Source organism: Gossypium arboreum, chromosome 4, assembly GCF_025698485.1.
Source record: "Gossypium arboreum isolate Shixiya-1 chromosome 4, ASM2569848v2, whole genome shotgun sequence".
Classification (NCBI taxonomy): Eukaryota; Viridiplantae; Streptophyta; class Magnoliopsida; order Malvales; family Malvaceae; genus Gossypium; species Gossypium arboreum.
The window spans coordinates 112,169,646-112,196,681 of record NC_069073.1 but is presented as its reverse complement, the minus strand read 5'-3'; the positions used below and the strand labels follow the sequence as shown (position 1 = coordinate 112,196,681).

At 36.8% G+C, this 27,036-nt stretch overlaps 1 protein-coding gene across 1 annotated transcript; it reads left to right on the top strand.

Moving 5' to 3' along the window:
- Positions 1–755: 755 nt before the first annotated feature.
- LOC128291896 (acyl-acyl carrier protein thioesterase TE3, chloroplastic-like) lies at positions 756–26,784 on the top strand. The gene is made up of 6 exons (XM_053027390.1): positions 756–838; positions 1,112–1,212; positions 25,550–25,659; positions 26,241–26,264; positions 26,508–26,579; positions 26,665–26,784. Exons 1-6 carry the CDS (start codon positions 759–761, stop codon positions 26,782–26,784), a joined length of 507 nt encoding a protein of 168 aa, XP_052883350.1. The 5' UTR covers positions 756–758.
- The last annotated feature ends 252 nt before the right edge of the window (positions 26,785–27,036 follow it).

The window sequence follows — 27,036 nt, the reverse complement described above, 5'->3', positions numbered from 1 at the left end:
AAACAGCGCATTTTGCTCAACACATTTGCGGCATTTTTAGACAACCGCCGCTAATGCATCACCTATTGCGGCGTTTTCTACATAAGCGCCGCTAATATTAATCTTTTGCGAAATTTTTTTGGCAAGCGCCACTATAACTCTGACCTATAGCGGCGTTTTTATACAAACGCCACTAGTGTGCATATTTTGCACCGTTTTTTGTCCGAACGGCGCTGAAAGCACCGCTAAAAGTCTATTTTGCTGTAGTGATGGGATTAATTGATTTAATGTAATCACTTAATATTATTTCTTTTTTCTAAAACAAAAAAAGTAAACTCTAATATTCAAATTTACTTTCAATCTTTGAGATGTGTCTTTAATCTCTAATATTCTAAATTACTTTCAATCTTTGAGATCTGTCTTAATCATTATCCAAATATCAACTCAATTTATTAATTCTTAAGTTAAACCCATCTTCAAAGTATCGTTTACCAAAACCACTTTTTAATGAATTATTCAGACTACGCAAATTTCATTTACAGCCTATTCGCCAAAAGGACATTGTTAGTTAAGCAGCGTGCATGGAAACTCCCGCCAATCAGTACTGAGAACACCTTCAAATAACCATGGCTTTCTTGGGTGACCTTGCAGCAATATCCAACCAGATGCTCAAGGCTTCAGTTTTCCCGGCGCACGCCACCTTGCCTTCCCCTCGTCCCAATGCTACTTTTCTCAATCTTCACCATCCATCTTCATCCTTTCCAATCTCTCCGCTGTTGATGCCGCTGCGTGTCCCTACGCTCTCCACCTCAAGGAGCTTCACTGTCGAAACACATTTTGATCTCAAAGGCGGCCAAGGGTACTTTCCAGTCTTATTAATTTCCTTTTGGTTAATTTAGCTTTACTACAATAAAATCGAGAAGATTTGAAGTTATCTATGTTTAGAATACTTATGGATATTGTGTATTTGGTAAGGATTAGAAAAAGCCAAAATAGGGATTAGCACATTTGCACAACTTCGAACTGAAAGGAACCAATTTTTCGTCAATTTGAGTTCATTTTTTAAAATTGGGGAATGGTGGTATGCTAAAAGGGAGAAGTGAACAAATTTTATTAGTTGTCCTAATTGCAGAATGACTTCGTTCCATGAGGTTGAGCTCAAAGTCCTTGATTACGAACTAGATCCGTATGGAGTTGTTAATAATGCTGTTTATGCAAGTTATTGTCAACACGGTGAGTCACAAAATTGTTTGGTTCTTTTATTTATTTTCTATTTGTTTATCATTGCTTAATTTAATCTTGTAGCTCATTAGAGGTGCCTTGAGCCCTCAAACATCGATGTGAGTTTTCTTTCTTTTTTGGCTAGAATTTGAAAATAACCTTGGAGTTTAATTTCTAGTCTATTTAATTCTATTACAAACTATTACTTGGTTGAATGCCTTGAATTTCAGCTTTTTGGTCTCATTGTTTGCAATGCTTGTATAAGTCAGACTCAGAGGGCAGACTATGCACTTTAGCATTTCCATTTATGAAAGTCTATACTTAGTCATTAACTAATTTAATAACACCTCATACTTGGTTCAGTTGTCGAACTCGAGCTATGGAATGACACATTAGTCACGTAAATGATTCTCCATTAACACTCAACCTAATCTCTACCACATCATACGTTAGAACATCAAACATATATAAAATTTGGGAAAGCACAAGCTCACGAGCACACACTTCGCTTCCTTCATGATACGCTGCGACAGTAATATGCGAACCTACTTCGCTTGTAAGAAATTAACTACTCTTTTTCGAAGTAACAAATATTTGAAGAAAAGAATTAAGAACATGCGAAGCCTAAGTTTTAGCAAAACAATATACAATAGTTCAACTATGTGATATTGGGGTACAAACTCTAAGACTTCGCAGAGTAAGTTTCCTTATACAGGGTAAGTCTCGCGAACTACCCCTATTTGCTTAGGTTCTGCGAACAGGTTTTGCAAGGTTTCTCCTACTCAGTATGTCAAAATTTATTTAGGGTTTGTAGAATATCTCTAACCCCAAGCATAATATCCCATATTGCCTTTGTATCTTAATTTCACTTATACTACCTTTCTAATGTTTATGCTTCGTTTGGATCACTCGTTTCGCTGCCTCACCTCGTGCGATCTAACTTTCTACAGTGCTTAAAAAGGAGTGTGAGAGCTCTTGTGATCTCAGTGAATATACAGAAAATAATAACCACATAACACGCACAAATCATAAGTTAAACAAAAGCTTTGGCAAAGTCACTGAATTGCCAACTAGGTTCGCCATACTTACGCGAAGTCTTGGTTCGCAGTTACACACTGTCACTTAACTTAAAAGCAGTAAAACATAATATTTCATAAAACACAATCTTATTCACATGTTCTTTCCTGTTGGATAAGCGGATCTCTTTATAACACCTCACATTGACTCAAAAATTCTAACATGTCTCATAAGTGTAGTTTAAAGCTAAGCGCTCTCCAAACACACCAACATGTCCTATTGAATGGAGCTTACCTCAACATTCCCTTATTTCTCCAACCTGTCTCAAGGCCTCTCACCCAAAAGACAAAACATAAAGGTAAGTATTCACAATCCTATGGCATGTATATCTAACGGTTTCTGAAGATTATAGTGTCAAAAACATTTTCTTAAACATAAAGCTCGCAAATAATGAGGAGCTCGCAAAGCACTTTTCATAATTAGCTCACAATATAAAGCTCGCATATCATTGTTTATAAAAAACACATATTTAACATAGTCACTAAATAGAGTTTAGAAAAGACTTACTCACAAAACTTAGGATAAAAATCCTAAGCTTCTAATTAATACTACGGTTCACACATACACGTGGTGATCTCTGAACACTCAGAAATTTACTGAAAGCTTTAAACAAAATTCATTTTTCTCTTGTCTTTGCTTGTAAACGATTCTATTAGTTTCACAATTTCATAAACATACACAAGTCACTAATAGACAAATCACATTAAAACTCATATATAAACAAAAGCGAACCTAGGTTCACACATGCTAGTCTTTTAACAAACCTAGTTTTCTTTATTACGATAATTACTTCTAAAGAACAAAGTCTTAGCTTAAATCCTAATAGCTAAGTTATGCATTCTTGACAATAGGATTATCAATGAAGGAATTTGAGAGAGTTTTGCCTTTTTCAAAAGAATATAAATTTTCTACAGAAGAAGTTTAATTTATAGACATTAAGTATTTCAATGTTCTTAGCAAACCCTAGTCATAGTAGAAGTAGGAAAAAGTTATGTGCATGGATACTGTTACAAAGAGAAAAGTAAGTTGGCTTCCGAATTTTGGTATAATTATCCCTTGACTACGCCTACTTTTGAATCTCTGCTCAAAACAACGATCATAGCTCATCAGACCCACTAGTTATCCCTACTTCACCAAGCCAGTGACGATCATAGTTTGCTAAATCCACTGCCAATCACAGCTCGCTAGGCCTCAAACTTCTAGGCCCTATTTTGGGATGTTAAAACTCTCTCTCTCTCAAGAAATTTCATCCTCGAAATTACCTATGTTAGAATATATGAGGATATTGACGCTTCATTGCTTCCTTAGTTTCTTAAGAGGCTTCGCTGATATTGTGGTTTCACCACAACACTTTGACCAAGGGAATTCTCTTGTTTCATAAGAAGTTTTCCTCACGAGCTACAATTTCAACTAGTTCTTCATCAAAAGGAGGACCATGTTGCACCTTATTTTCTTCTACTTACACAACATGGGATGGGTCCGCACGATATTTCCCTAACATGGATATACGGAATACATCATAGATTCACTCAAGTTTTGGTGTCAACTTGAGTTCATAGACCATAGGGCCAATCCTTTCAACCATTTCATATAGATCAATAAATCTTAGACTTAATTTTTCTTTTCGCCCAAACCTTAAAACCTTTTTCTATAGCGAGACATTTAAGAGCACTCACTCTCCCACTTGGTACTCAATGTTTTATCATTTTAAATCAACATAGGATATTTTTCTATCTAAAGTAGTTTTCAGTCATTTGCATATAATTTTTATTTTTTTCTTCTGTTTAATAAACCAACTCTAGTCCAACTATCCACTTTTCATCAAGTTCTACCCAACACAAGGGAGTTCTACACTTCTTTTTAGACAATGCCTCAAAGAGTTCCATTTGGATCCTTGCTTGTTAGCTATTATTGTATGCGAACTCTGTTAAAGGTAAATAACGTTCCCAACATCCTACTAACTCTAACACAACTTTACAGCATTGTCATCTAGTACTTGGATCACCCTATCTGATTGAGCATCTGTTTGTAGATGATAAGCAGTACTGAAGTTAAGTTTTGAACTCAAAGCTTCTTGCAGACTTTAGCAAAATCTTGAGGTGAATTGAGGATCTCAATCGAAGGTAATGGAAACTGGTATGCGGTGGAGTCGTACTATCTCTACGATTTACAATTCTATGGGTTTTTATAATGTGTAGTTTGTGCGAACTACTAAAAAGTGTGAACTATTTGTAAGGCGATCCACAATCACCTATATCGCATCTTTTTTTGTCGAACTTAGGGTTAAGCCTAGAACAAAGTCCGTGTGATCCTTTCCTATTTCCACTCTAGAATTTTGAATGGTTATAACAATCCTGAGGGAAATTGATGCTCTGCTTTCACATTCTGACAGACTAGACACTTCGCCACAAAGTCTGTGACATTTCGCTTTAACCTAAGCCGCCAATTCGTAGAGGTCACGGTACATCTTATTGCTCCCTCAATGCATTATGTAAGGGTTGTTGTAAACTTTAGTAAGGATCGCATGGTGAAGCTCTTCATCACATGTTACGCAGAATCTCCCTCGGAAATAAAGTACGCCTTCCTTAGTCAATGTGAAGTCCCCCCTGAATCTCCTGTTCCAGTTGGCGAACCCACCTCGCCAAGTCTTTATCTGTGCCCTGCATCTTCTTTATTTGTTGTTAAAGGGTTGGTTTTCTTACAGTTATGCGAGTCGTCCACCATCACTTGTCACACTCAACCGTGTGAACAGAGCTCGTAGTTTACTCATTGAATTCCTACATAAGGCATCCGCGACCACGTTCGCCTTTCCAATGTGATGTTTTATCACACAATTATAGTCCTTCAGTAGTTCTATCCATATTTTTTGTTGTAAGTTCAGCTCTTTTTGGGTGAGAAGGTACTTGAGGCTCTTATGGTCTGTATAGATGGCAAATCGCTCACCATATAAGTAGTGTCACCAAATCTTAAGTGCGAGCACTACTGTTGCTAACTCCAGATCATGAGTTGGACAGTTTTGCTTTTGAGGCTTCAATTGTCTCAAAGCATAAGCCACCACCCTTCCTTCTTGCATTAGCATGCAACCAATTCCTATGTGTGAGGCATCGCTGTAGACCACAAAGTCCGTTTAGATTTTGGTTGAATCAATATAGGTGCTTTGTTGAGTATCATCTTAAGTTCTTCAAAGCTTTTCTATCTTTCCTCTGTCAATACGAACTCCACATATTTCTGCAGTAGCTTTGTTAAAGGTGTCGCTATGGTTCCAAACCTTTCAACAAACTTGCGATAATATCCTACTAACCCTAAAAAGCTTCGCACTTCAGTATTACTCCTCGGTGATCTCCACTTTATAATTACCTCGATCTTCTTTGGGTCTATGAAAAATCCTTATGTTGAAACCACATGACCCAAGAATACTACCTCTTTCAGCCAAAATTCAAATTTTCTAAGCTTCACGAAATGTTGATTCTCTCACAGAATTTGCAACACAGTTTGCATGTGAGCATCATGCCCTTCTTCAGTTCGTGAGTACACTAAAATTGATGCCAAACTCCACTTTGCAATCTGGTAGTAAACTAGGTAGCTAGTCTGGAAATGCATCTGGAAAATTTTTTACAGTACGTATATCGCGAACCCATATCGTTGTCTCCTGCGAACCCATCACATAAGCGAGGTAGGCTTGGCAACCTTTCCCTATCATCTTCTTTGCTCTTAATATCGAGACCCTATTGGACAAAAATTGGGTTCACTCTCCAACCACAATAATTTCCACCTTTTATCACTTCGCAAGGTCACTCTTTTTAGCTTAAAGTCTATCTTGGCTTTATTCTTAGTTAGCCAATCCATTCCCAAAATTATGTCGAACCCATAAAGGGTAATACCATCAAATCACCAAAGAAAACATGTCATTGGATTATTAAAGGGAACCTAAAATACACTCTATTGACTAGAACACTCTCACCAAACGAACTAGTGATAGTTATACCCTTATCAATGTATCCTATTGGAATACCCAACTCACAGGCAGTTCGCTCAAAATGTACAAGTGTTGGAACCAAAATCAATCAAAGACAACAACGAAATAGTTCCCAGAGTGAAGGTACCTGTGATGACGTCAGTCACTCCTTGGTATTATGGTTCCTTTACAACATATATTCGTGTGATCTCTCTTGTCCCTCCTTATGTGGCAATAATGTACACTAGGGTTCGCTGTCTAGCCTATTTTGTGTCACTACCGCTACATTGACCTCGCTCGTGAACTCTTGTTTGCATTGGTGTGGGGGTTTAATTCTGAGCTTGTATCCTATCTTGTCATTCTGGGGATTCCTTTATCATGTGTTTTTGTACCCACACTTGAAACATCCTCCTATCACCTAACGAAATTCCCCAGGATGCCTTCATTTGCAATGTTCACAAAGTGGCCAACTTAGCAACTTGTATGAACCTCCTTTCTCAGCCTAGGTGTTACTCTGACATTTCTACCAACATTATGTGATTCACAATACCTTTTGGATGTTCATCAGACATTTGTTTCCCAGACCCCGCTACAGTTCACGGAGCCATTGTTCTAATTTCCTCAACAACCTTCACTTTATCTACCAACTCATCGAAGTTCATCGTGTTATGTGCTACCAGATAGAGTTGGATGTTGTGATATAACCCAAAATGAAACCTTTTGCGGTGACCCCTTTTCCAAAGAGACCATCCCAGCTGCATATTGGCTTAATCGCCCAAATTCAACCTCGTACTCAGCTACAAACATATCATCTTACACTAGATTAATGAATTCTCTCTTGTGAGCTTCCATGTATTGTTTTCCTATGAACTTCTTCTTAAACGTTTCCAGGAAAAAGTACCAAGTTAATCAGCTCATAGTAGTTTTTTACTTCATTGTGTTCCACCAATGATGGGCTTCGCAAGTCTGTAAGGACACAGTACATCCCAACTTTTCTTTCTCAGTATAGACCATTTGCTCAAGGATCTTTTCAACACCCTTAAGCTAATATTCTACCTCAATAGGATCAGCTCTCTTAACACCACCGAATTCGTTACCACCTAGAGCTCACAAACGCTCTAATGGCAATCATTGATTGGCAAGAGCAGCACTGGTACCAATGACTAATTGGAAAGCCCGATCATGGCTTGTACCAACGATTCAACACTCTCAACTGAAACATTTTCATTGCGAGGTCACATAGGTGACACCAAAGTCTTGTAACCTTTTAGAGGGTCTGAAGCTCTATTAACTAGGCTCATATTCACAATTACTCTTCTACGAGACATTTTACTAGCTCTAAATGTACATAAGACTCAAGCTTAAGAAAAAGATCATAAGCATGTTTCATTATGCATCCTAAGCTTGAAAAACAAATTTGTGAACATAGTTCACCAATCTCATCTGCAAACACGATTCGCCAAAACACATTGCGAGCATAGCTCACCTAGCATATCTATGAGCACAACCACTAGGCAGGTGAATAGTAGAAAATGATTCGAAACATAATACTGCAAAAGAAACAACCGAACCAAGGCAATGTATTTTTCCAATCCTACCCCAACAACAAGAAGCAATCATATTTATCACTTCAATTAGTAAACAAATCTGGCAAACCTAATTAATTATTTCAACCAACCTGGTTACCTCTGATACCATTAAATGTAACACCCTATACTCGATCCCGTTGTCGAACCCAAGCTATGAAATGCCATATTAGCCACCTAAGTGACTCCCCATTAACACCTAACCTAACCCCCAACACACTACAAGTTAGAATAAAAAAATACATAAAAATTAGGAAAGCACAAGCTCGTGAACACACATTTCACTTACTTCATGATACGCCACGAAAGTCATATGTAAACCTACTTCGCTTGCAAGAACTTAACTACTCTTTTCTGAAGTCACAAATATTTGAAGAAGGGAATTAAAAACATGCGAAGCCTAAGTTTTTACAAAAAAAAAAATACAACAATCCAACTATCTGGTATTAGGGTTTGTACTCTAAGATTTTATAGAGTAAGTTTCCTTATAAAGGGTAAGTCTCGCGAACTACCCTTGATACGGATGAGTGTGGATGAAAGCAGAAGAAGATCGTAAAGTTTGTTCAAGTCACAGATTTGACTTAAGGTGTTGAAACCATTTTTAAATCGAGTTTTGGAAAATGGGAATCGACTTTAAGAAAAACAAAAACGGGAGTCGCCACCAATCTTTTTAGGTGTGATTGGATCACCTTATAAAATGTTTTGTTTTAAAACATTAATTTTGGTTTGCGAAAGTCGAGAAAATGGATTCAGGAGTTGGTTACGTACGAGGAAGGGTTAGCACCCTCGTGACGCCCAAAAATTGGTACCTAATTGATTATCAAGTGTCTTTAATGTCAGAAATTTGAAAGTTTTAAGATGCAAACCTCTTTTAATTAGAATGTCTCAATTTTGAAAATTAGGGTTCACTTGTATCAAATGAATCACAATAATACATCCAATAAGTTAGGAAGTAATGTTTTTAAGATACTCGAAGCTAAACTAGCCCCTTTTGAAAATCCCTATCTCAAAACGACAAAACGCCATATCCAGTAAGTTAGGACACAACGCTTTGAAATTTCAAGACAGTTGCTCGTATTTTGAAAACCTTAAAACCCAGAAGGGTGCTTGACTATTCGAATTCAACGAGAAAAATTGCAGCCCAGTAAGTTAGGGCACTACTTTTCTCGAAGCTTCCAAACACCAAACATTGCCTTTTTATTTTTGAAAACTTTGGAATCTCGTTTTTTAATTAATTCATGAGGGATCATATTAACATTATAGAATATAACATACAAGATAGCCGATTACAAATAATAGGTAGCTGAAACATGCATTTAAATAATATGATAGCAATAATATAAAGGTCTTATACTAGATACATACATAAATATAGCAAATCTTAGTTACACAACAACATACATATTAAAATATACATAGCATATATTGAAGATGAATAAGTAAAATATACGTACAATACAAAGTAATAATTAATTTAAAAAACGATCCATAATATACAATTAGACATATAAATATGTATATAGAACAAACATGATAATATATAAAAATAATAATAATGTAGTAACATATATATATCAAACAAAACAACACATAATAATATTATGAAACTAGCATTTAATATATAAATGATATAATAACAATATAAAAAAATTTAATACGTATTAAAATATAAAATAAAGTGAGTATTTAAAATATATATATAAGTTATATTATAGGTATAATACCTTAATAATGTACTAAATATTAATATTACACATACTTATTTAGTAATAAAAATATAACTAATAGGTGATAAAATAGTATATATTTTATAATGAAATAAAAGTAATGTAAATGATAATATATATATAGTGAATATTTTATAACCAAAATATATAATAATATAAACCATAAAATAAGTAATATAAAAATATATATAATAAAATGTATTATTTAATAAAAATTAAAATTTACACAATTAATAAATAATAATACATAATTTTTTAAAAAATAATATATATAAAATATATAAATAAATACAATTTATAAGTAAAAATAATATAATAAATAATATATAAAATAATATATACTATTTTTATAATTAATATTTTATAGATATAAAGTATTTAATAGATTTAAAAAAATATTTAAAAGGACTATAATGAAATAAAATTAAAGTTTTAGGGCTAGTTTAAAAAAAAATTTCATTGGGCAACCGAGGGACTCATTGGGCAAATTGCCCTAATCCCAAAACGACACTGTTTCCCCAAATTAAATTTTAAAGCACTGTGATGACCAAATTGAAACAAAATTAAAACATTAGAACTAAATTAAAAAATAAATAAAATAAAATTATAAATATTAAAATTGCGAAAGGACCAATTGGGCAATTAACCCAAATATCGAAAACACGCGGATCCTCCCCGGGTTACGGGTCAACACGTGGATCTTGAGGCCTTGAAACGACGCCGTTTCGGTCACTAAACGATCACCCCAAAACGACGTCGTTCAGGAAGCTTATAAATACAAAAAAAAAACTCTAAAATTTCATTTCTATCCGTGTTTTTTAAAAAAAAATTTAAAAATCCTCTAAAAGAGGAAGGAAAAGGGGCCCTCGGAGCTCTGGCCAAGCCTCCGTCATCAGGCGGTTCACGTGCCTTACGCGCCCACGCGTCGTCCTCTACGCCGTCGTACACAGCCCTCGGAGGTTAGAAACCTCGATTTTTTTGACGCAAAAACGAAAGGTAAAACCCTTTTTTTTGCACTTTAAAGCTATTTATCCAACTGTTTGTGTATGTATATATGCTTTGAACACGAAAAATAAAAAAATAAAATAGAAGATTCACCTATTTGAAAAAAACTATTTGTATTTGCCTTTTATTTTTGTCTCTGTATGTGTATCGTTTACGGGTTACAAAGGGCTTTTTATAGCCACTGTTTTTAGAGTTACAGATTAGTTAAGTATTTTCTTTCAATTTCTTGCTATTTCTGCCGTGCTCTGTCGCTCTTTTTTCCCTTTTTGCAGGTACTCCCGAGGATTACGGCGCCAATCGGGCATTGACTGGGCGTTGGGTTGCGGCGCAAGGGCTTGACGATGGGTGCTTGCGACGCTAGGGTTTGCTGGAAACCCTAGGTTTTGATTTGGGGTCCGTGTGTTTGGGGCTCGTTAGGCCTGTATTTGGGTTGTGGTGTATTGGGTCACTGTAACGGGCTATGGGGTAGTAGTAGGCTTAGGCCCCAATGCTTGGGCCTTGTAACCTGGACTGTTAAATGGACTTTAAAATAAATATTTATTTATCCATTTATCTATTTTGCCCTTTTAAAGCCCGGTCAAATTTGGGCTATTACATAAGGCTTTAGAAGTTCAGAAAGAAACTTGGATTTTGACACAACCTGAAACACAATCAAACCCAAGTCAAATAAAAAAAATAAATAAGATAAATAAATAGCATAATAATGAATGATTGGAACAATAAAGAAGAAAATAAAAAGATAGATGGAAAATATAGAACGTGATATATAGAAGTTCTAAGAAGCCTTGGAAATATGAAGAATCTCAACCCCTTTCAAGCGACTCTAATTTCCCCTCCAAACTAGAAAGCTTGGCAAGAAAAAGTTTGAAGATGATCCCCACAATTTAAAGATTATTAAAAACTCTTCTAAAAGAAACTCAAGAATAATTCTTGAAAGAAAAATTCAAAGAGAACTTGAATAATAATCAATTGTGTGATTTGTGTACAATGCAAAGGCTTATATGGGCTAGCTAAATAAATCTAATAAAACTCTTAAGTATACTAGAACTCTAATTAATCTAAACAAAAAGTAGTTTTAAACTAAACTTTCTTGTTGACCTAAAACTCCTAAATAACTTGAACTACTTAATAATTATTAAAAATTTGGAATAATAAAATAATAATAGCTAATAAATACAATATTGGGCTCATATATAATAGAAATTAAGTCTGAAACCCGAACCTAATATGATTTAAACTCGAATTAAAAGCCCAAACTCGTAATTCCTGTCATAATCCCATCCAAAAATTTTGTTCATGTAGTCATCACTAAAAATATCATAACTTGAGCTTTCAAACTCAAAATCGAGTGATTCAAATTGTGTTTCGAAGCTAAGAGATAGATCTTCAAATTCCATGAGACATCTCAACCTAAAAATGCCTCACAAGCCTACTGATTTCCCAAGCTTGAAAATTGACAGCTTTGGTGAATGGAATTTAATAAATTTCACCCCATCCATGCATGTATCAACTATTATGTGCTTAGGTTTTTTTAACACGTTTCATAGGGTTTCTCCTATTCAATATGTCAAAATTTGTTAAGGGTTCGTAAATATCAATTTGCCACATGTTTGGGTTTGTACTTTTGCACAGTTCACCAATCCTATTACTTCACAGCAACCCTGGTAAACTCTATATAAGTTAGTCAATTTGATATATTTTATGCTATTGCTTATGGAGAACACTATGTTCAGAATTTAATTACTTAGGTATGAACTTGTAATTAAAGAAACATCAATCAAACTTCGATTATATTCGTATACTTAAAATTCAAATGTATTTATCAAGTATTATCGGTTCACAAATAAAACATAAAGAAAAACATAAGAAATCGTACAAATTTATTAAGTCCTAAAGCTACAGGTGAAGTCAATAGAAAAATATCTCTAAGCCCAAGTAGAATATCTCACATTACCTTAGTATCCAGGGTTTGATTGTACTACATTTCTAGTGTTTATGCTTCATTTGGATCACTCACTTCGTCGTCTCACCTTGTCGATCTAACTATCTGCAATGTTTAGAAATGAGTGTGTAAGCTCTTGCGAACTCAATGAATATACAGTAGATAATAACCACATAGCACACACAAATCATAAGTTAAACAAAAGCTTTGGCAAATTCACTAAACTGTAAACTAGGTTCGCCATACTTACGCGAAGTCTAATTTGCAGTTAATCACTGTCAGTTAGCTTAAAAATAATAAAACGTAATATTTCATAAAACAGTCTTATTCACATGTTCTTTCTTATTGGATAAGTGAGATTTCTTATAACACCTCACTTCGACTCAAAGAGTCTAACATGTCCCATAAGTGTAGCATAAAACTAAGCACTCTCCAAATACACCAGTATGTCTCATTGAATGGATCTTAGCTCGACATTCTCTTATCTCTCCAACCTGTCTTATAGTCTCTCACCCAAAACACAAAACATAAAGGTGAGTACTCACAATTCTATGGCATGCCATTATATCCAACGGTTTCGAAAGATTATAGTGTCAAAAACATTTTCTTAAACATAGAGTTCGCAAATCATGAAAATCTCACAAATCATTAAGAGCTCGCATATCATTGTTCATAAAAACATATATTTAACAGTCACAAAAAGGATTTTAGAAAAGACTTACTCTCAAAACTTAGGATAAAAACCCTAAGCTTCTGACTAACACTATGGTTCGTACATACATGTGGTGATCCTTGAACACTTACCAATTTACTGAAAGCTTTGAACAAGCTTCACTTTTCCCTTGTCTTTGGTTGTAGATGATTCTCTCAGTTTCTCAATTTCACAATTATACACAAGTCACTAACAAACAAACCACATTAAAACTTATATATAAACACAAGCGAACCTAGGTTGGCACATGCTGGTCTTTTGACGAACTTGATTTCCTTTGTTGTGAACTTTTCTTACTTACTTCTAAAGAATAGAGTCTTACCATAAATCCTAAAAGTTAGGTTCTGCATTCTTGACAACAGGATTATGGATGAAGGAATTTGAAAGAGCTTTTCTTTTTCAAAGAATATGAATTTTCAATGAAAGGAGTTTAATTTATAGGCATATAGTGCTTCGATGTTCTTAGGAAACCCTAGTCGTAGTAGAAGTAGGAATGAGTTACGTGCATGAATGGTTTACAAAGAGAAAAGTAAGTTGACTTCCTAAATTTGGTATAATTCTCATTTGACTACTCCTACTTTTGACACTCGACCCAAAAGAATGATCACAACTCACCAAGCCCACTAGCTACCATAGCTCGCTAAATCCACTGGCGATCATAGTTCGCAAAATCTACTAGAAATCATAGCTCGCCAGGCTTATTGGCGAAAACTAGCTCGCCAGGGCTCAAACTCCTAGGCCTTATTCTGAGATGTTACACTAGTTACTAAAGTATAAAGTATGTTCTCTTTAATTCACATTCAATTTATTTATGAAACAAAAACCTTCTAAAATTGTGACAGCCTTAAAACGACCCTAGTCGGAATATGGTTTCAGGACCACAAAACCGAGGCATAAAAATAATTTAATATTCATTTTGATGTCTATAATATGTGTTAATTCGTGTGTGACATTTTTGATGTTTTGATTTAGGGTTATAAATGTGAATTTCACTAAAAAAGACCTAGTAGTAAACTTTGAAAGTAGGATGGGGAAATGTGTGATGACTAATTGAATCATGCATGCAAAACAATGGTTTTGCATGTCAAATACCCTCTTTTATAAGTGGTGGCCGCCATGACAAAGAAGGATGGGCAAAACATGTCATAGACATGTTTTGTTGGTGCATTATGGGAGGAAACAATAAACTAAGGTTAGGAATAAAGAAATGGGAAGAAAAAAAAGAGAGAGGTGTGTGATCCCCCTTTGCCGTGAGTTGAAGAAAAGAGAAGAAAAAATTTGTTGTTCATCTTTTTTCATTTCTTGGAGCCGAAAATTCTAAGGAAGAAGGAAGGGGTTCTTGCTTCATGCTTGGTTTGGAAGAGGATTAGGAGGAGGTTTGGCCATACTTGTGTCTAGATTAAGGTATGTTTGAGGTTGTGCCATGAGATTCATGCATGTTTTTAGTTGCTAGCTTGATGTTCTTATTAGCCCATGGTTCAAATCTTTGCTATGTCATGGGGATGATATTCGGCCAAGGTGGATTTTGTGTTAATGCCATTGCATGCTAAATATGAAGCTTGATAATGATACATGTGATGGTGGATTGGGGACTCTTGGATTTTCTTTTAGCATTTTTGAATGAGACATTAAGTTCTTTGTTTAACCATGACCAAAATTGAAACGGTATGGTGTTGTGGTGTATTCGGCCATGGTATATCCATAAGTATGATTTATGCATATTGCATGGTAGGTAAGATTTGAGCTTTGGATATATGTTTATATTTGGTTATAATCAACTTGAGATTCGGCCCTTGCACCTACATGTATATATGTTTGCACATGATGTATTGGTATGACATATATACTATCTCAAGGTATATATTTACATATGATGATGTTTCGGTTATGAAGTAAATGATAGATGTGTATTGAACTACAATATGCAATGCATTAGTTAGTAAAATGTATGCCATTCATGTGTAGTATTAAACATGTAATTGGCCTCAACATCAACATGCATAATCGGCCACATGAATGAGTACATAGGTTGATGTGTTGTTCGGCCATAAGTAAGCATGTTGAAGGCTTTATCTCGACCTAGAAAATTCGGCTAAGGAGAGTACTAACTAATGTGTTGAGTTTGATGCATGATTCCACATGTATGTGACTTTAATGTCTAATGTATAAGTGTGGGCTAAGTGCCTTGTGTTCCTCTTTTCGATGCTCAAATGATTAAATCGATTTATTTATTTAATTAAGCTCAAGAGCAAAGGGATCCAAATCCGATAAAGGGAAGGAAAAAGTGGTCGAATAGCCATCAAATCGTTCGACAACATCCGAGGTAAGTTCTTGAGTAATAGAGCTTAAATTATGATTGGATTAGATCATGTTTTAAGCAAATCGAAATCATGCTCTTTGTGTGTGGATATTGAGCGAAATTTGCAAGAGTGATAAGTGTATTGTGTTTGAGTTTTACTAATGAAAATGAAATGCGAATGTGTCATGATTTAGTGTTAAATGTGCATGGTTATTCGAATGATGTCCGGCTAAGTCCCGAAGGCTTTGTGCTAAGTGACCATATCCGGACTAAGATCCAAGGCATTTGTGCGAGTTCCCAAATCCGAGTTAAGTCCGAAGGCATTTGTGCGAGCTATTATAACCGGCTATGTCCGAAGGCTTTTGAGCGAAGTCGCTATATCCGGATAAAATCCAAGGTACGCGATTCGGGAATGAGCAATCTTGCTGTAAAATTTCAGTTAATACGCTTGCAAAATTCCAGCAATGAGGTATGTTTCAGATGTGCTTTGAATTAGTTGAGCCCTTACAAATAAGTATTCGCCGGTTGATAAACGAGCTATCGGCCTTTAGCTAAGTTGATCTTTTGTGTATGAACATAAGGGTTGGTAATGTGAAGTAAGTATGATATTGAGAATGTGTGCATATGAAATTATCCGTTTAGCTATATGAATGCTATGCTTTTGTTGTGCTGGAATCCCTTGCTCAAAACTTACTAAGCATAAATTGCTTACTCCGTTTCTTTGTTCTCTGTTTTATAGATTTTGGCTCGTCTGCTATCGGACTCGGGATTTTTGGAAGTCGAAGTCTCCCACAATATCAAAGCCCCCTTTTGGTACAATTTTGGTTGAGCTTTGAAATGGCATGTATAGGACTACCCTTTGTTGTTTTTCAAGTACTTTTTGTGATGTATGTGTGTACAGCCATGCGAAAATGGCTCGTAGAAGTGGAGTATGGCATTAGACCATTTGTGTTTATGTATATATATATATGGTTTCATGATGTGACTATGGACTGGAATGGAAGTGTTGGGCAATGACCAGCCCTTGGTATGGCTAAATATGATCATATGTGGACCTATGTATGACAAAACTCTAGTTGGTCCATGGAAACCACGAAATAGGTAAAGTTACCTTGAAAACAGATGCTGACAGCAGCAGTGGTGTGGATGTGAAAAATCACTAAAAATAGCAGGAATGGAATTAAATAGTTAATAAATTATGTAAATGAACCTTGATGAATCTACTTTCATATGGAAGAAACGAAACGGTCATATGAGTTGTATATTAAGAGATGTTTAGGTTTTCGTGAAACAGGACCAGAACGGTTTCTAGAATCCCTGTTCCGAATTTGGAAATTCACTATAAATTAACCAGAGATAATTAGGAGTCATGCCATATATTTATAGATTCCTCTTTAAGTCTAGTTTCTATAGAAGCAAACGGCATCAGTATTGAAGCCCTGTACAGGGAGATATCTAGGTCGTAATGCATGAAGGTTAGTGTAGTCGCACCCTGTAACAGGGGAGACTTTAACTAATAAACTGTACTAATTGGCCCGACCAAAAATTCTAGAAAAAAATTTTTGGATGGACATATGAGTCTAGTTTTAGGGAAAAATTACGAAACTGATTTTCGAGCTTTGAAACTCAAGATATGATTTTTAAGGCGACAGTGATGCAGTAACCAGCTTGCCTGGAAATTTTTTTTATGGACTGTGAAAATAATTAAGTCTGTACGCACCTTGTGTTCGACTCCGGTAACGGACTCGGGTACGGGGTGTTACAATTTTATTGTTATCAGAGCTACGGTTTAGTCGATTCTAGGACTACCATAATGCGTTGGGTCTAGCTATACATGCCATTTTATGTGATTATTTGGTAGTGTGGTGATTTCTGACAATTGCAAATGTGTTTATTTATAGTGATGGATCCCGATCCCGACCTAGCGGTAGCTGATGATCTTGAGAGTGTAGCGCCTGCTCCCACACAAGGGACAGCGCCGGCGGACTCTCAACCTAATAATGCTAGTAATCCAAATGATGAAGCTAGACAAGCTTTCTATAGCGTGATGAATGATTGGTTCAACCAATACATTCGAACTAATACGGCTGTTCCACAACCTCCATTCCCAACAAACACAACCCCGCACCTACAATGCCTCCCAGAATCGACCAAATAAGGTCAAATAAGCCCCAGTTGATGAGAATCCAAAACATGGGGCTCTGAATTTAAAGCTACGGATAGCGACGATGCCGAAGCAAGCTGAATTTTGGTTGGACAACACTATCCGGCACTCGATGAGCTATCTTGTACACCGATGAATGCCTAAAGTGTACTATCTCCTTGCTACGTGATTACGCCTACTATTGGTGGAGTACTCGACTTGTTGTGCCCGAGAGCAAGTAACTTGGGAGTTTTTCCAAACCGAGTTTCGGAAAAAGTATATCGGTCGAGATTTGTTGATCAAAACGGAAGGAATTTCTTGAGCTTAAGCAAGGTTCTATGTCGATTCATCGATTCGAGCGAAAATTTGTTAGACTTAGTAGATACGCTCGGAATGTATTTCGTCCGAGGCTATCATGTAAACGCTTGAGGATGGGTTGAATGAAGATATAAAATGTTCGTTGGCATTCTTGAAATACGAGTTCGTAGTACTTGTCGAAGCGAGCTTGTAAAGTCAAGAGCTTAGAAAAGAAAAAAAAAGTTGATGTGGGAACCGGAGAGTTTCGTAAAAGATCCTCGGAAAGTCGCTCAACAGCATCGAAGAAATTTCGTGATGATGTGGGCGATCTAGAGGCACTTCGGCCTTTTAGACGAGATCGTGATCGACCCCCTGTGGGTACACGAGGCACTTCGGTCGCCAGTGTTGGGAATGAACGTCGAGATAGAACGGAGTGTCAGTATTGTGGCAAATGGCACTCTGGAAGTTGTAGATTCCGTGACCGCTCCTGTTACAAGTGCGGATCAGTTGACCACTTCATTAAAGATTGCCCGAGGTTGTCTGAACAGAATGTAGATCAGAGTGGGAAACCGGGCGCTACCACTGCTCGAGGTAGACCATCTAGAAATACGGGCAATGCTAGTGGTGGTCAGAGAGGATCTAGAGATGCTACGACCAGATCCGAGGCTCGCGCTCCTGCTAGGGCTTATGCCATACGCGCACGTGAGGATGCTTCCTCTCCAGATGTTATTACCGGTACTTTTACTCTCTTTGAGACTAATGTAATTGCTTTGATTAACCCCGGTTCTACTCATTCTTATATATGTGAAACCTTAGCATCCAAGAAGACTTTACCTATTGAGTCTCTCGAGTTCGTAATTCAGTGTCAAATCCCTTGGGTCGTTCGTGCTTGTCGACAAAGTGTGTAAGAAATGTCCCCTAGTAATTGAGGTTCTTGTTTTCCGTGGACTTGATGCTTCGCCGCTTGATGAATTTGATGTTATTCTTGGTTTGGATTGGTTGACCGTGCATGATGCGGTTGTGAATTGCAAAAGCAAGACTATGGATTTGAGGTGCATAAATAACGAGATGATCCGAGTTGAGTCTACGGACTTAAAGGGGTTGCCAGTGTAATATCATCAATGTTGGCCCGAAATATGTAAGAAAGGGTGCGAAGCATACCTTGCGTATGTACTTGATGATAAGGAGTTAGAAATAAAACCGAATCTGTGTTGGTGGTTTGTGAATACCGGATGTTTTTCCCAAAGAATTACCGGTTTGCCACTGCTCGGAGATAGAGTTTGGTATTGAGCTTGTACAGGACTACGCCGATTTCGATAGCTCAGATCGTATGGCACCAACCGAGTTAAAAGAGTTGAAAGCTCGGTTGCAAGAATTGACGGATAGAAGTTTCGCTCAACCAAGTTTCTCACCTTGGGTGCACCAAGATTGTTTGTGAAAAGAAGGACGGAACCATGAGGTTGTGCATTGACTATCGTCACCGAATAAAGTGACGATAAAGAATAAATATCCGTTATCACGTATTGATGATTTATTTGATCAACTAAAGGAGCCTCGGTGTTTTCAAAGATAGATCCGAGATCGGGTTATTATCGATTCTGGATTCGAGATTCGGACGCACCCAAAACCGCTTTCGAGCGAGGTACGGTCACTACGAGTTTTAGTGATGCCGTTCGGGCTCACTAATGCCCTACGGTATTTATGGATTTGATGAATTGGATCTTGACGATATTTGGACCGGTTCGTAGTTGTGTTCATTGATGACATCTTGGTCTATTCAAGAGATGAGACCGAACATCTTGAACACCGAGATTAGTGTTGCAAATTTTACGGATAAGCGATTATATGCTAAGTTCAAGAAGTGTGAGTTCGGTTAAGAGAGGTTAGCTTCTTGGGTCATGTGGTATCTGCATCGGGTATTCGAGTTGACCGAGCAAAATTTCAGCCATACTTAACTGGAAGCCTCAGAAATATTACCGAGGTTCGAGCTTTTGGGACTTGCGGTTACTACCGACGGTTTGTAAAGGTTTCTTGATGATAGCCACGCCCATGACGAAGCTACTTCAAAAGATGTTAAGTTCGAATGGACGGAAAAATGTCGAAAAGTTTTGATCAATCGAAAACTTATTTGACTAAGCTCAATTTTAGTGCAAATTAATCGGGCAAAGAGTTTGTCATCTATAGTGACGCCTCCCTACTTGGGTTAGGTTGCGTATTGATTCAAGAAGGTCGAGTTGTGGCCTATGCGTCGAGACAATTAAAGCCACATGAGAAAAATTATCCGACCCATGATCTCGAACTAGCTGCCATCGTATTCGCTTTGAAAATATGGCGACACTACCTATTTGGGGAGAAGTGCCATGTATTTTCGGATCACAAAAGTCTCAAATATTTGATGACTCAAAGAGACTTGAATCTACGACAAAGGCGTTGGCTTGAGTTGTTGAAAGATTATGAGCTAGTCATTGATTATCACCCGGGAAAGGCTAATGTGGTTGCGGACGCCTTAAGCCGAAAATCACTGTTTGCTTTACGAGCGATGAATGTACACTTGTCTATTCTACCCGACAATGTATTAATAGCCGAACTAAAGGCCAAACCATTATTGACTCATCAAATTCGTGAAGCTCAGAAAGTTGACGATGAGTTGGTTGCAAAACGGGCTGAGTGTGTTCCAAACAAGGAATCGGAGTTTCAAATTGATGATGATGATTGTTTGAGGTTCAGAAGTCGTCTGTGTGTTCCAAGGAATTCGGAACTCATTTCGATGATTCTGAATGAAGCCCATTGTAGCCGAATGTCAATTCACCCGGGGAGTACGAAGATGTACAACGATTTGAAACGTCGGTTTTGGTGGCATGGTATGAAACGAGACATCTCCGACTTTGTTTCGAGATGTTTAATATGTCAACAAGTGAAAGCGGAACATCAAGTGCCTTCAGATTACTTCACCGATCACGATACCCGAGTGGAAATGGGATCGAGTCACAATGGACTTTGTGTCCGGTGCCATTGTCAGCAAGTAAGAAGGATGCGATTTGGGTTGTTGTTGATAGACTGACTAAGTCGGCTCACTTTATCCCCGTGCGTACGGATTTTTCATTGGATAAACTAGCTGAATTGTACATTTCTCAGATTGTGAGATTACACGGGGTACCGATTTTTGTTGTGTCGGATAGAGATCCGAGATTTACCTCGCAATTTTGGAAGAAATTGCAAGAAGCTTTGGGTACCAAGCTGCATTTTAGCACCGCTTTTCATCCACAAACCGATGGTCAATCTGAGTGGGTAATTCAGATACTTGAGGATATGTTGAGATGTTGCGTCCTTGAGTTTAATGGTTCATGGGAACGATATTTACCTTTGATTGAATTCACTTACAACAATAGTTTTCAGTCAAGTATTAAGATGGCACCTTACTAGGCTTTGTACGGTCGTAAATGTCGTACACCATTGTTTTGGACCGAGCTCGGTGAAAGCAAAATTTTCGGAGTGGATTTGATTAAAGATGCTGAACAGAAAGTAAAAGTAATCCGTGAAAATCTGAAGATAGCCTCCGATCGTCAGAAGTCGTACGCGGATCTGAAACGAAAAGACATTGAGTATCAGGTGGGAGATAAAGTGTTTCTTAAAGTTTCGCCTTGGAAAAAGATACTCAGATTTGGCCGTAAGGGCAAGTTGAGCCCGAGATTTATTGGGCCGTACGAAATCTCTGAACGAGTTGGTCCAGTTGCGTATCGTTTGATTTTGCCCTCTGAACTCGAAAAGATTCACGACGTCTTTCATGTTTCGATGCTTCGACGTTATAGATCTGATCCGTCGCACGTAATTAGTCCATCAGAGGTTGAAATTCAAGCCAATATGAGTTATGAGGAAGAACCAATTCGTATCCTAGCACGTGAAGTGAAAGAGTTGCGAAACAAGAGGGTTTCGCTAGTGAAAGTGTTATGGCTCAAACACGGGATAGAAAAAGCTACTTGGGAACCCGAGAACTCTATGAAAGAGCGATACCCAAACCTATTTACCGGTAAGATTTTCGGGGACAAAAATTTCTTAAGTGGAGGGAGAGTTGTGACAGCCTTAAAACGACCCTAGTCGGAATGTGGTTTCGGGACCATAAAACCGAGGCATAAAAATAATTTAATATTCATTTTGATGTCTATAATATGTGTTAATTCGTGTGTGACATTTTTGATGTTTTGATTTAGGGTTATAAATGTGAATTTCACTAAAAAGGACCTAGTAGTAAACTTTGAAAGTAGGATGGGGAAATGTGTGATGACTAATTGAATCATGCATGCAAAACAATGGTTTTGCATGTCAAATACCTCTCTTTTTATAAGTGGTGGACGGCCATGACAAAGAAGGATGGGCAAAACATGTCATAGACATGTTTTGTTGGTGCATTATGGGAGGAAACAATAAACTAAGGTTAGGAATAAAGAAATGGGAAGAAAAAAAAAAGAGAGAAGGTGTGTGATCCCTCCCTTTGCCGTGAGTTGAAGAAAAGAGAAGAAAAAAATTTGTTGTTCATCTTTTTTTCATTTCTTGGAGCCGAAAATTCTAAGGAAGAAGGAAGGGTTTCTTGCTTCATGCTTGGTTTGGAAGAGGATTAGGAGGAGGTTTGGCCATACTTGTGTCTAGATTAAGGTATGTTTGAGGTTGTGCCATGAGATTCATGCATGTTTTTAGTTGCTAGCTTGATGTTCTTATTAGCCCATGGTTCAAATCTTTGCTATGTCATGGGGATGATATTCGGCCAAGGTGGATGTTGTGTTAATGCCATTGCATGCTAAATATGAAGCTTGATAATGATACATGTGATGGTGGATTGAGGACTCTTGGATTTTCTTTTAGCATTTTTGAGTGAGACATTAAGTTCTTTGTTTAACCATGACCAAAATTGAAATGGTATGGTGTTGTGGTGTATTCGGCCATGGTATATCCATAAGTATGATTTATGCATATTGCATGGTAGGTAAGATTTGAGCTTTGGATATATGTTTATATTTGGTTATAATCAACTTGAGATTCGGCCCTTGCACCTACATGTATATATGTTTGTACATGATGTATTGGTATGACATATATACTATCTCAAGGTATATATTTACATATGATGATGTTTCGGTTATGAAGTAAATGATAGATGTGTATTGAACTACAATATGCAATGCATTAGTTAGTAAAATGTATGCCGTTCATGTGTGGTATTAAACATGTAATTGGCCTCAACATCAACATGCATAATCGGCCACATGAATGAGTACATAGGTTGATGTGTTGTTCAGCCATAAGTAAGCATGTTGAAGGCTTTATCTCGACCTAGAAAATTCGGCTAAGGAGAGTACTAACTAATGTGTTGAGTTTGATGCATGATTTCACATGTATGTGACTTTAATGTCTAATGTATATGGGCTAAGTGCCTTGTGTTCCTCTTTTCGATGCTCAAATGATTAAATCGATTTATTTATTTAATTAAGCTCAAGAGCAAAGGGGATTCAAATCCGATAAAGGGAAGGAAAAAGTGGTCGAATAGCCATCGAAATCATTCGACAACATCCGAGGTAAGTTCTTGAGTAATAGAGCTTAAATTATGATTGGATTAGATCATGTTTTAAGCAAATCGAAATCATGCTCTTTGTGTGTGGATATTGAGCCGAAATTTGCAAGAGTGATAAGTGTATTGTGTTTGAGTTTTGCTAATGAAAATGAAATGCGAATGTGTCATGATTTAGTGTTAAATGTGCATGGTTATTCGAATGATGTCCGGCTAAGTCCCAAGGCTTTGTGCTAAGTGACCATATCCGGACTAAGATCCGAAGGCATTTGTGCGAGTTCCCAAATCCGAGTTAAGTCCGAAGGCATTTGTGCGAGCTATTATAACCGGCTATGTCCCAAGGCTTTTGAGCGAAGTCGCTATATCCGGATAAAATCCAAGGTACGTGATTCGGGAATGAGCAATCTTGCTGTAAAATTTCAGTTAATACGCTTGCAAAATTCCAGCAATGAGGTATGTTTCGTATGTGCTTTGAATTAGTTGAGCCCTTACAAATAAGTATTCGCCGGTTGATAAACGAGCTACCGCCTTTGGCTAAGTTGATCTTTTGTGTATGAACATAAGGGTTGGTAATGTGAAGTAAGTATGATATTGAGAATGTGTGCATATGAAATTATCCGTTTAGCTATATGAATGCTATGCTTTTGTTGTGCTGAATCCCTTGCTCAAAACTTACTAAGCATAAATTGCTTACTCCGCTTTCTTTGTTCTCTGTTTTATAGATTTTGGCTCGTCACCATCGGACTCGGGATTTTGGAAGTCGAAGTCTCCCACACTATCAAAGCCCCTTTTGGTACAATTTTGGTTGAGCTTTGAAATGGCATGTATAGGACTACCCTTTGTTGTTTTTCAAGTACTTTTTGTGATGTATGTGTGTACAGCCATGCGAAAATGGCTCGTAAAAGTGGAGTATGGCATTAGACCATTTGTGTTTATGTATATATATATATGGTTTCATGATGTGACTATGGACTGGAATGGAAGTGTTGGGCAATGATCAGCCCTTGGTATGGCTAAATATGATCATATGTGGACCTATGTATGACAAAACTCTAGTTGGTCCATGGAAACCACGAAATAGGTAAAGTTACCTTGAAAACAGATGCTGACAGCAGCAGTGGTGTGGATGTGAAAAATCACTAAAAATAGCAGGAATGGAATTAAATAGTGAATAAATTATGTAAATGAACCTTGATGAATCTACTTTCATATGGAAGAAACGAAACGGTCATATGAGTTGTATATTAAGAGATGTTTAGGTTTTCGTGAAACAGGGCCAGAACGGTTTCTGGAATCCCTGTTCCGAATTTGGAAATTCACTATAAATTAACCAGAGATAATTAGGAGTCATGCCATACATGTATAGATTCCTCTTTGAGTCTAGTTTCTATAGAAACAAACGGAATCAGTATTGAATCCCTGTACAGGGAGATATCCAGGTCGTAATGCATGAAGGTCAGTGTAGTCGCACCCTGTAACAGGGGAGATTTTAACTAATAAACTGTACTAATTGGCCGGACCAAAAATTCTAGAAAAAAATGTGTGGATGGAAATATGAGTCTAATTTCAGGTAAAAATTACGAAACTGATTTTCGAGCTTTGAAACTCAAGATATGATTTTTAAGGCGACAGTGATGCAGTAACCAGCTTGCCTGGAAATTTTTTTTATGGACTGTGAAAATAATTAAGTTAAGTCTGTACGCACCTTGTGTTCGACTCCGGTAACGGACTCGGGTACGGGGTGTTACAAAAATGTTGGGACTTCTAAAGATGGAGCTCCATGAATTGAGTTAGGATCACCAATGAGAGGTTTTATTTTGAATAGTTTGTTCTCTTTCATGTCTAAAACTATTATTTAAAAGGACTTCATGCTATTGGAATTATGCCGTTGGCAGTCGATGAGGTTCTGAAAATGACGTTTTCCTTGCAGTTTACCCTGGCAGTTGATTCAGCTCTTGCATGTTCCTTGTGTTTTGATTGCTATATATATATATATATAAATAATATTTATTTGATTTAGACCCATACTCTTGTTTGGATAATTAGGTTGCTATGAACTACTTGAAAGTATTGGTATCAGCTGTGATGAAATTGCCCACACTGGTGATTCATTAGCACTATCAGAGTTGTCGCTCAAATTTCTTAGACCTTTAAGGGTAGGCTACTTTCTTTAATCACTTTACCTATTTGTTTAACAACTTATGTGAAAGAGAAGAAAGTTCTTGCTATCTTTTGAATTTCTTGTTTCTTAATTTTTTTAGTTTAAAGCGCAAGGTAGAGCTTAAAAGTCTAAAGCAATTGATATGTTAGCTGGGGTTCCATAGGAGTACCATCTAAATTCTATTCTAGCTGCTATATAAATTAAATAGTTCAATCTAATAATCTTCTATGCAATCTACTTGAGACTCTTCTGTACACTTAACTGAATGCAGTGCTAGGATATGCAGAACTGCTTTTCTGAAAGTGTTAATTGAGTTTTATTAAAAAGATTAGAAAATAAATGCTTGACACAGTACTAAAATTGGATTTGAATTTGGGGAGGTTGGTATATCATACATGCAGTTATGTTTGCATCATTCTAGAATTGAACTCAGCAAACTTCATTAGAAATGTTAGCTTGTGCCAGTTTAGCATGTCTGCTGCAAATTTTTATATCATGATTAGCTTTTCTCCATGTTAGTTGAGCCTTTCAGTAATCTTACTTATGTCTACTTCTCATGTACATTCTGGAAACCAGAGCGGAGACAAATTTTTTGTTAAGGCGCAGGGGCGTAGCCAGAGGGGCTGGCATGGGCCCTGGCCCCCCTAAAATGGAAAATTTCATTTTAGGCCCTTAAAATTTTTTAAAAATTTTAAATTAGTAAAGGTAAAATTGCACTTTGCCCCCCCTAAAATTATAAAAATTTAATTTAATCCTTTACAAATTATAAAAATATAAACTATAAAAAATTAAAATTTTATCCGGCCCCCCCTAAAAAAATTTTCTGGCTTCGCCCCTGTTAAGGCGAGAATTTCCAACTCCTCAGGAGCTCGCCTGTATTTTGAGTATTTCATCTTTAAGATGCCAAATGAAGAGGTTTGTTATGATCAAACCTGCAACTCTTCTTCTTCAAGTCAAGGATTTGGTGTTTTCGTTAGTAACCTGATGATTTGATGTGCAGCCTATTATGGAGGCAAAGGCCACAGTTGTATGGCTTGACAAAAGTTATCGTCCTGCTCATATTCATCCAGAATTCAGATCAAAATTTGTTCAATTCCTTCGTTGTAAGGAACCTAATTGAGTTGTTGGTGGACATGAGAGATTCTTTCATATAGGCAAGGAACGAAGACCAGCATCATACAATATCTTTATGACATATGAAACCAGCATCATACAATATCTTTTGAGATCTATATGCCAACAAATTTGGATGTTGAGATTAATAGCATACAACACTAGTCAATAATTGCTGATCCAGAATTCAACTCTAATGAAAAAAAGGAAATTATGTTTGAGAAGTGGACGGATTCTAACAAGTTATGTAGAAGCCCAA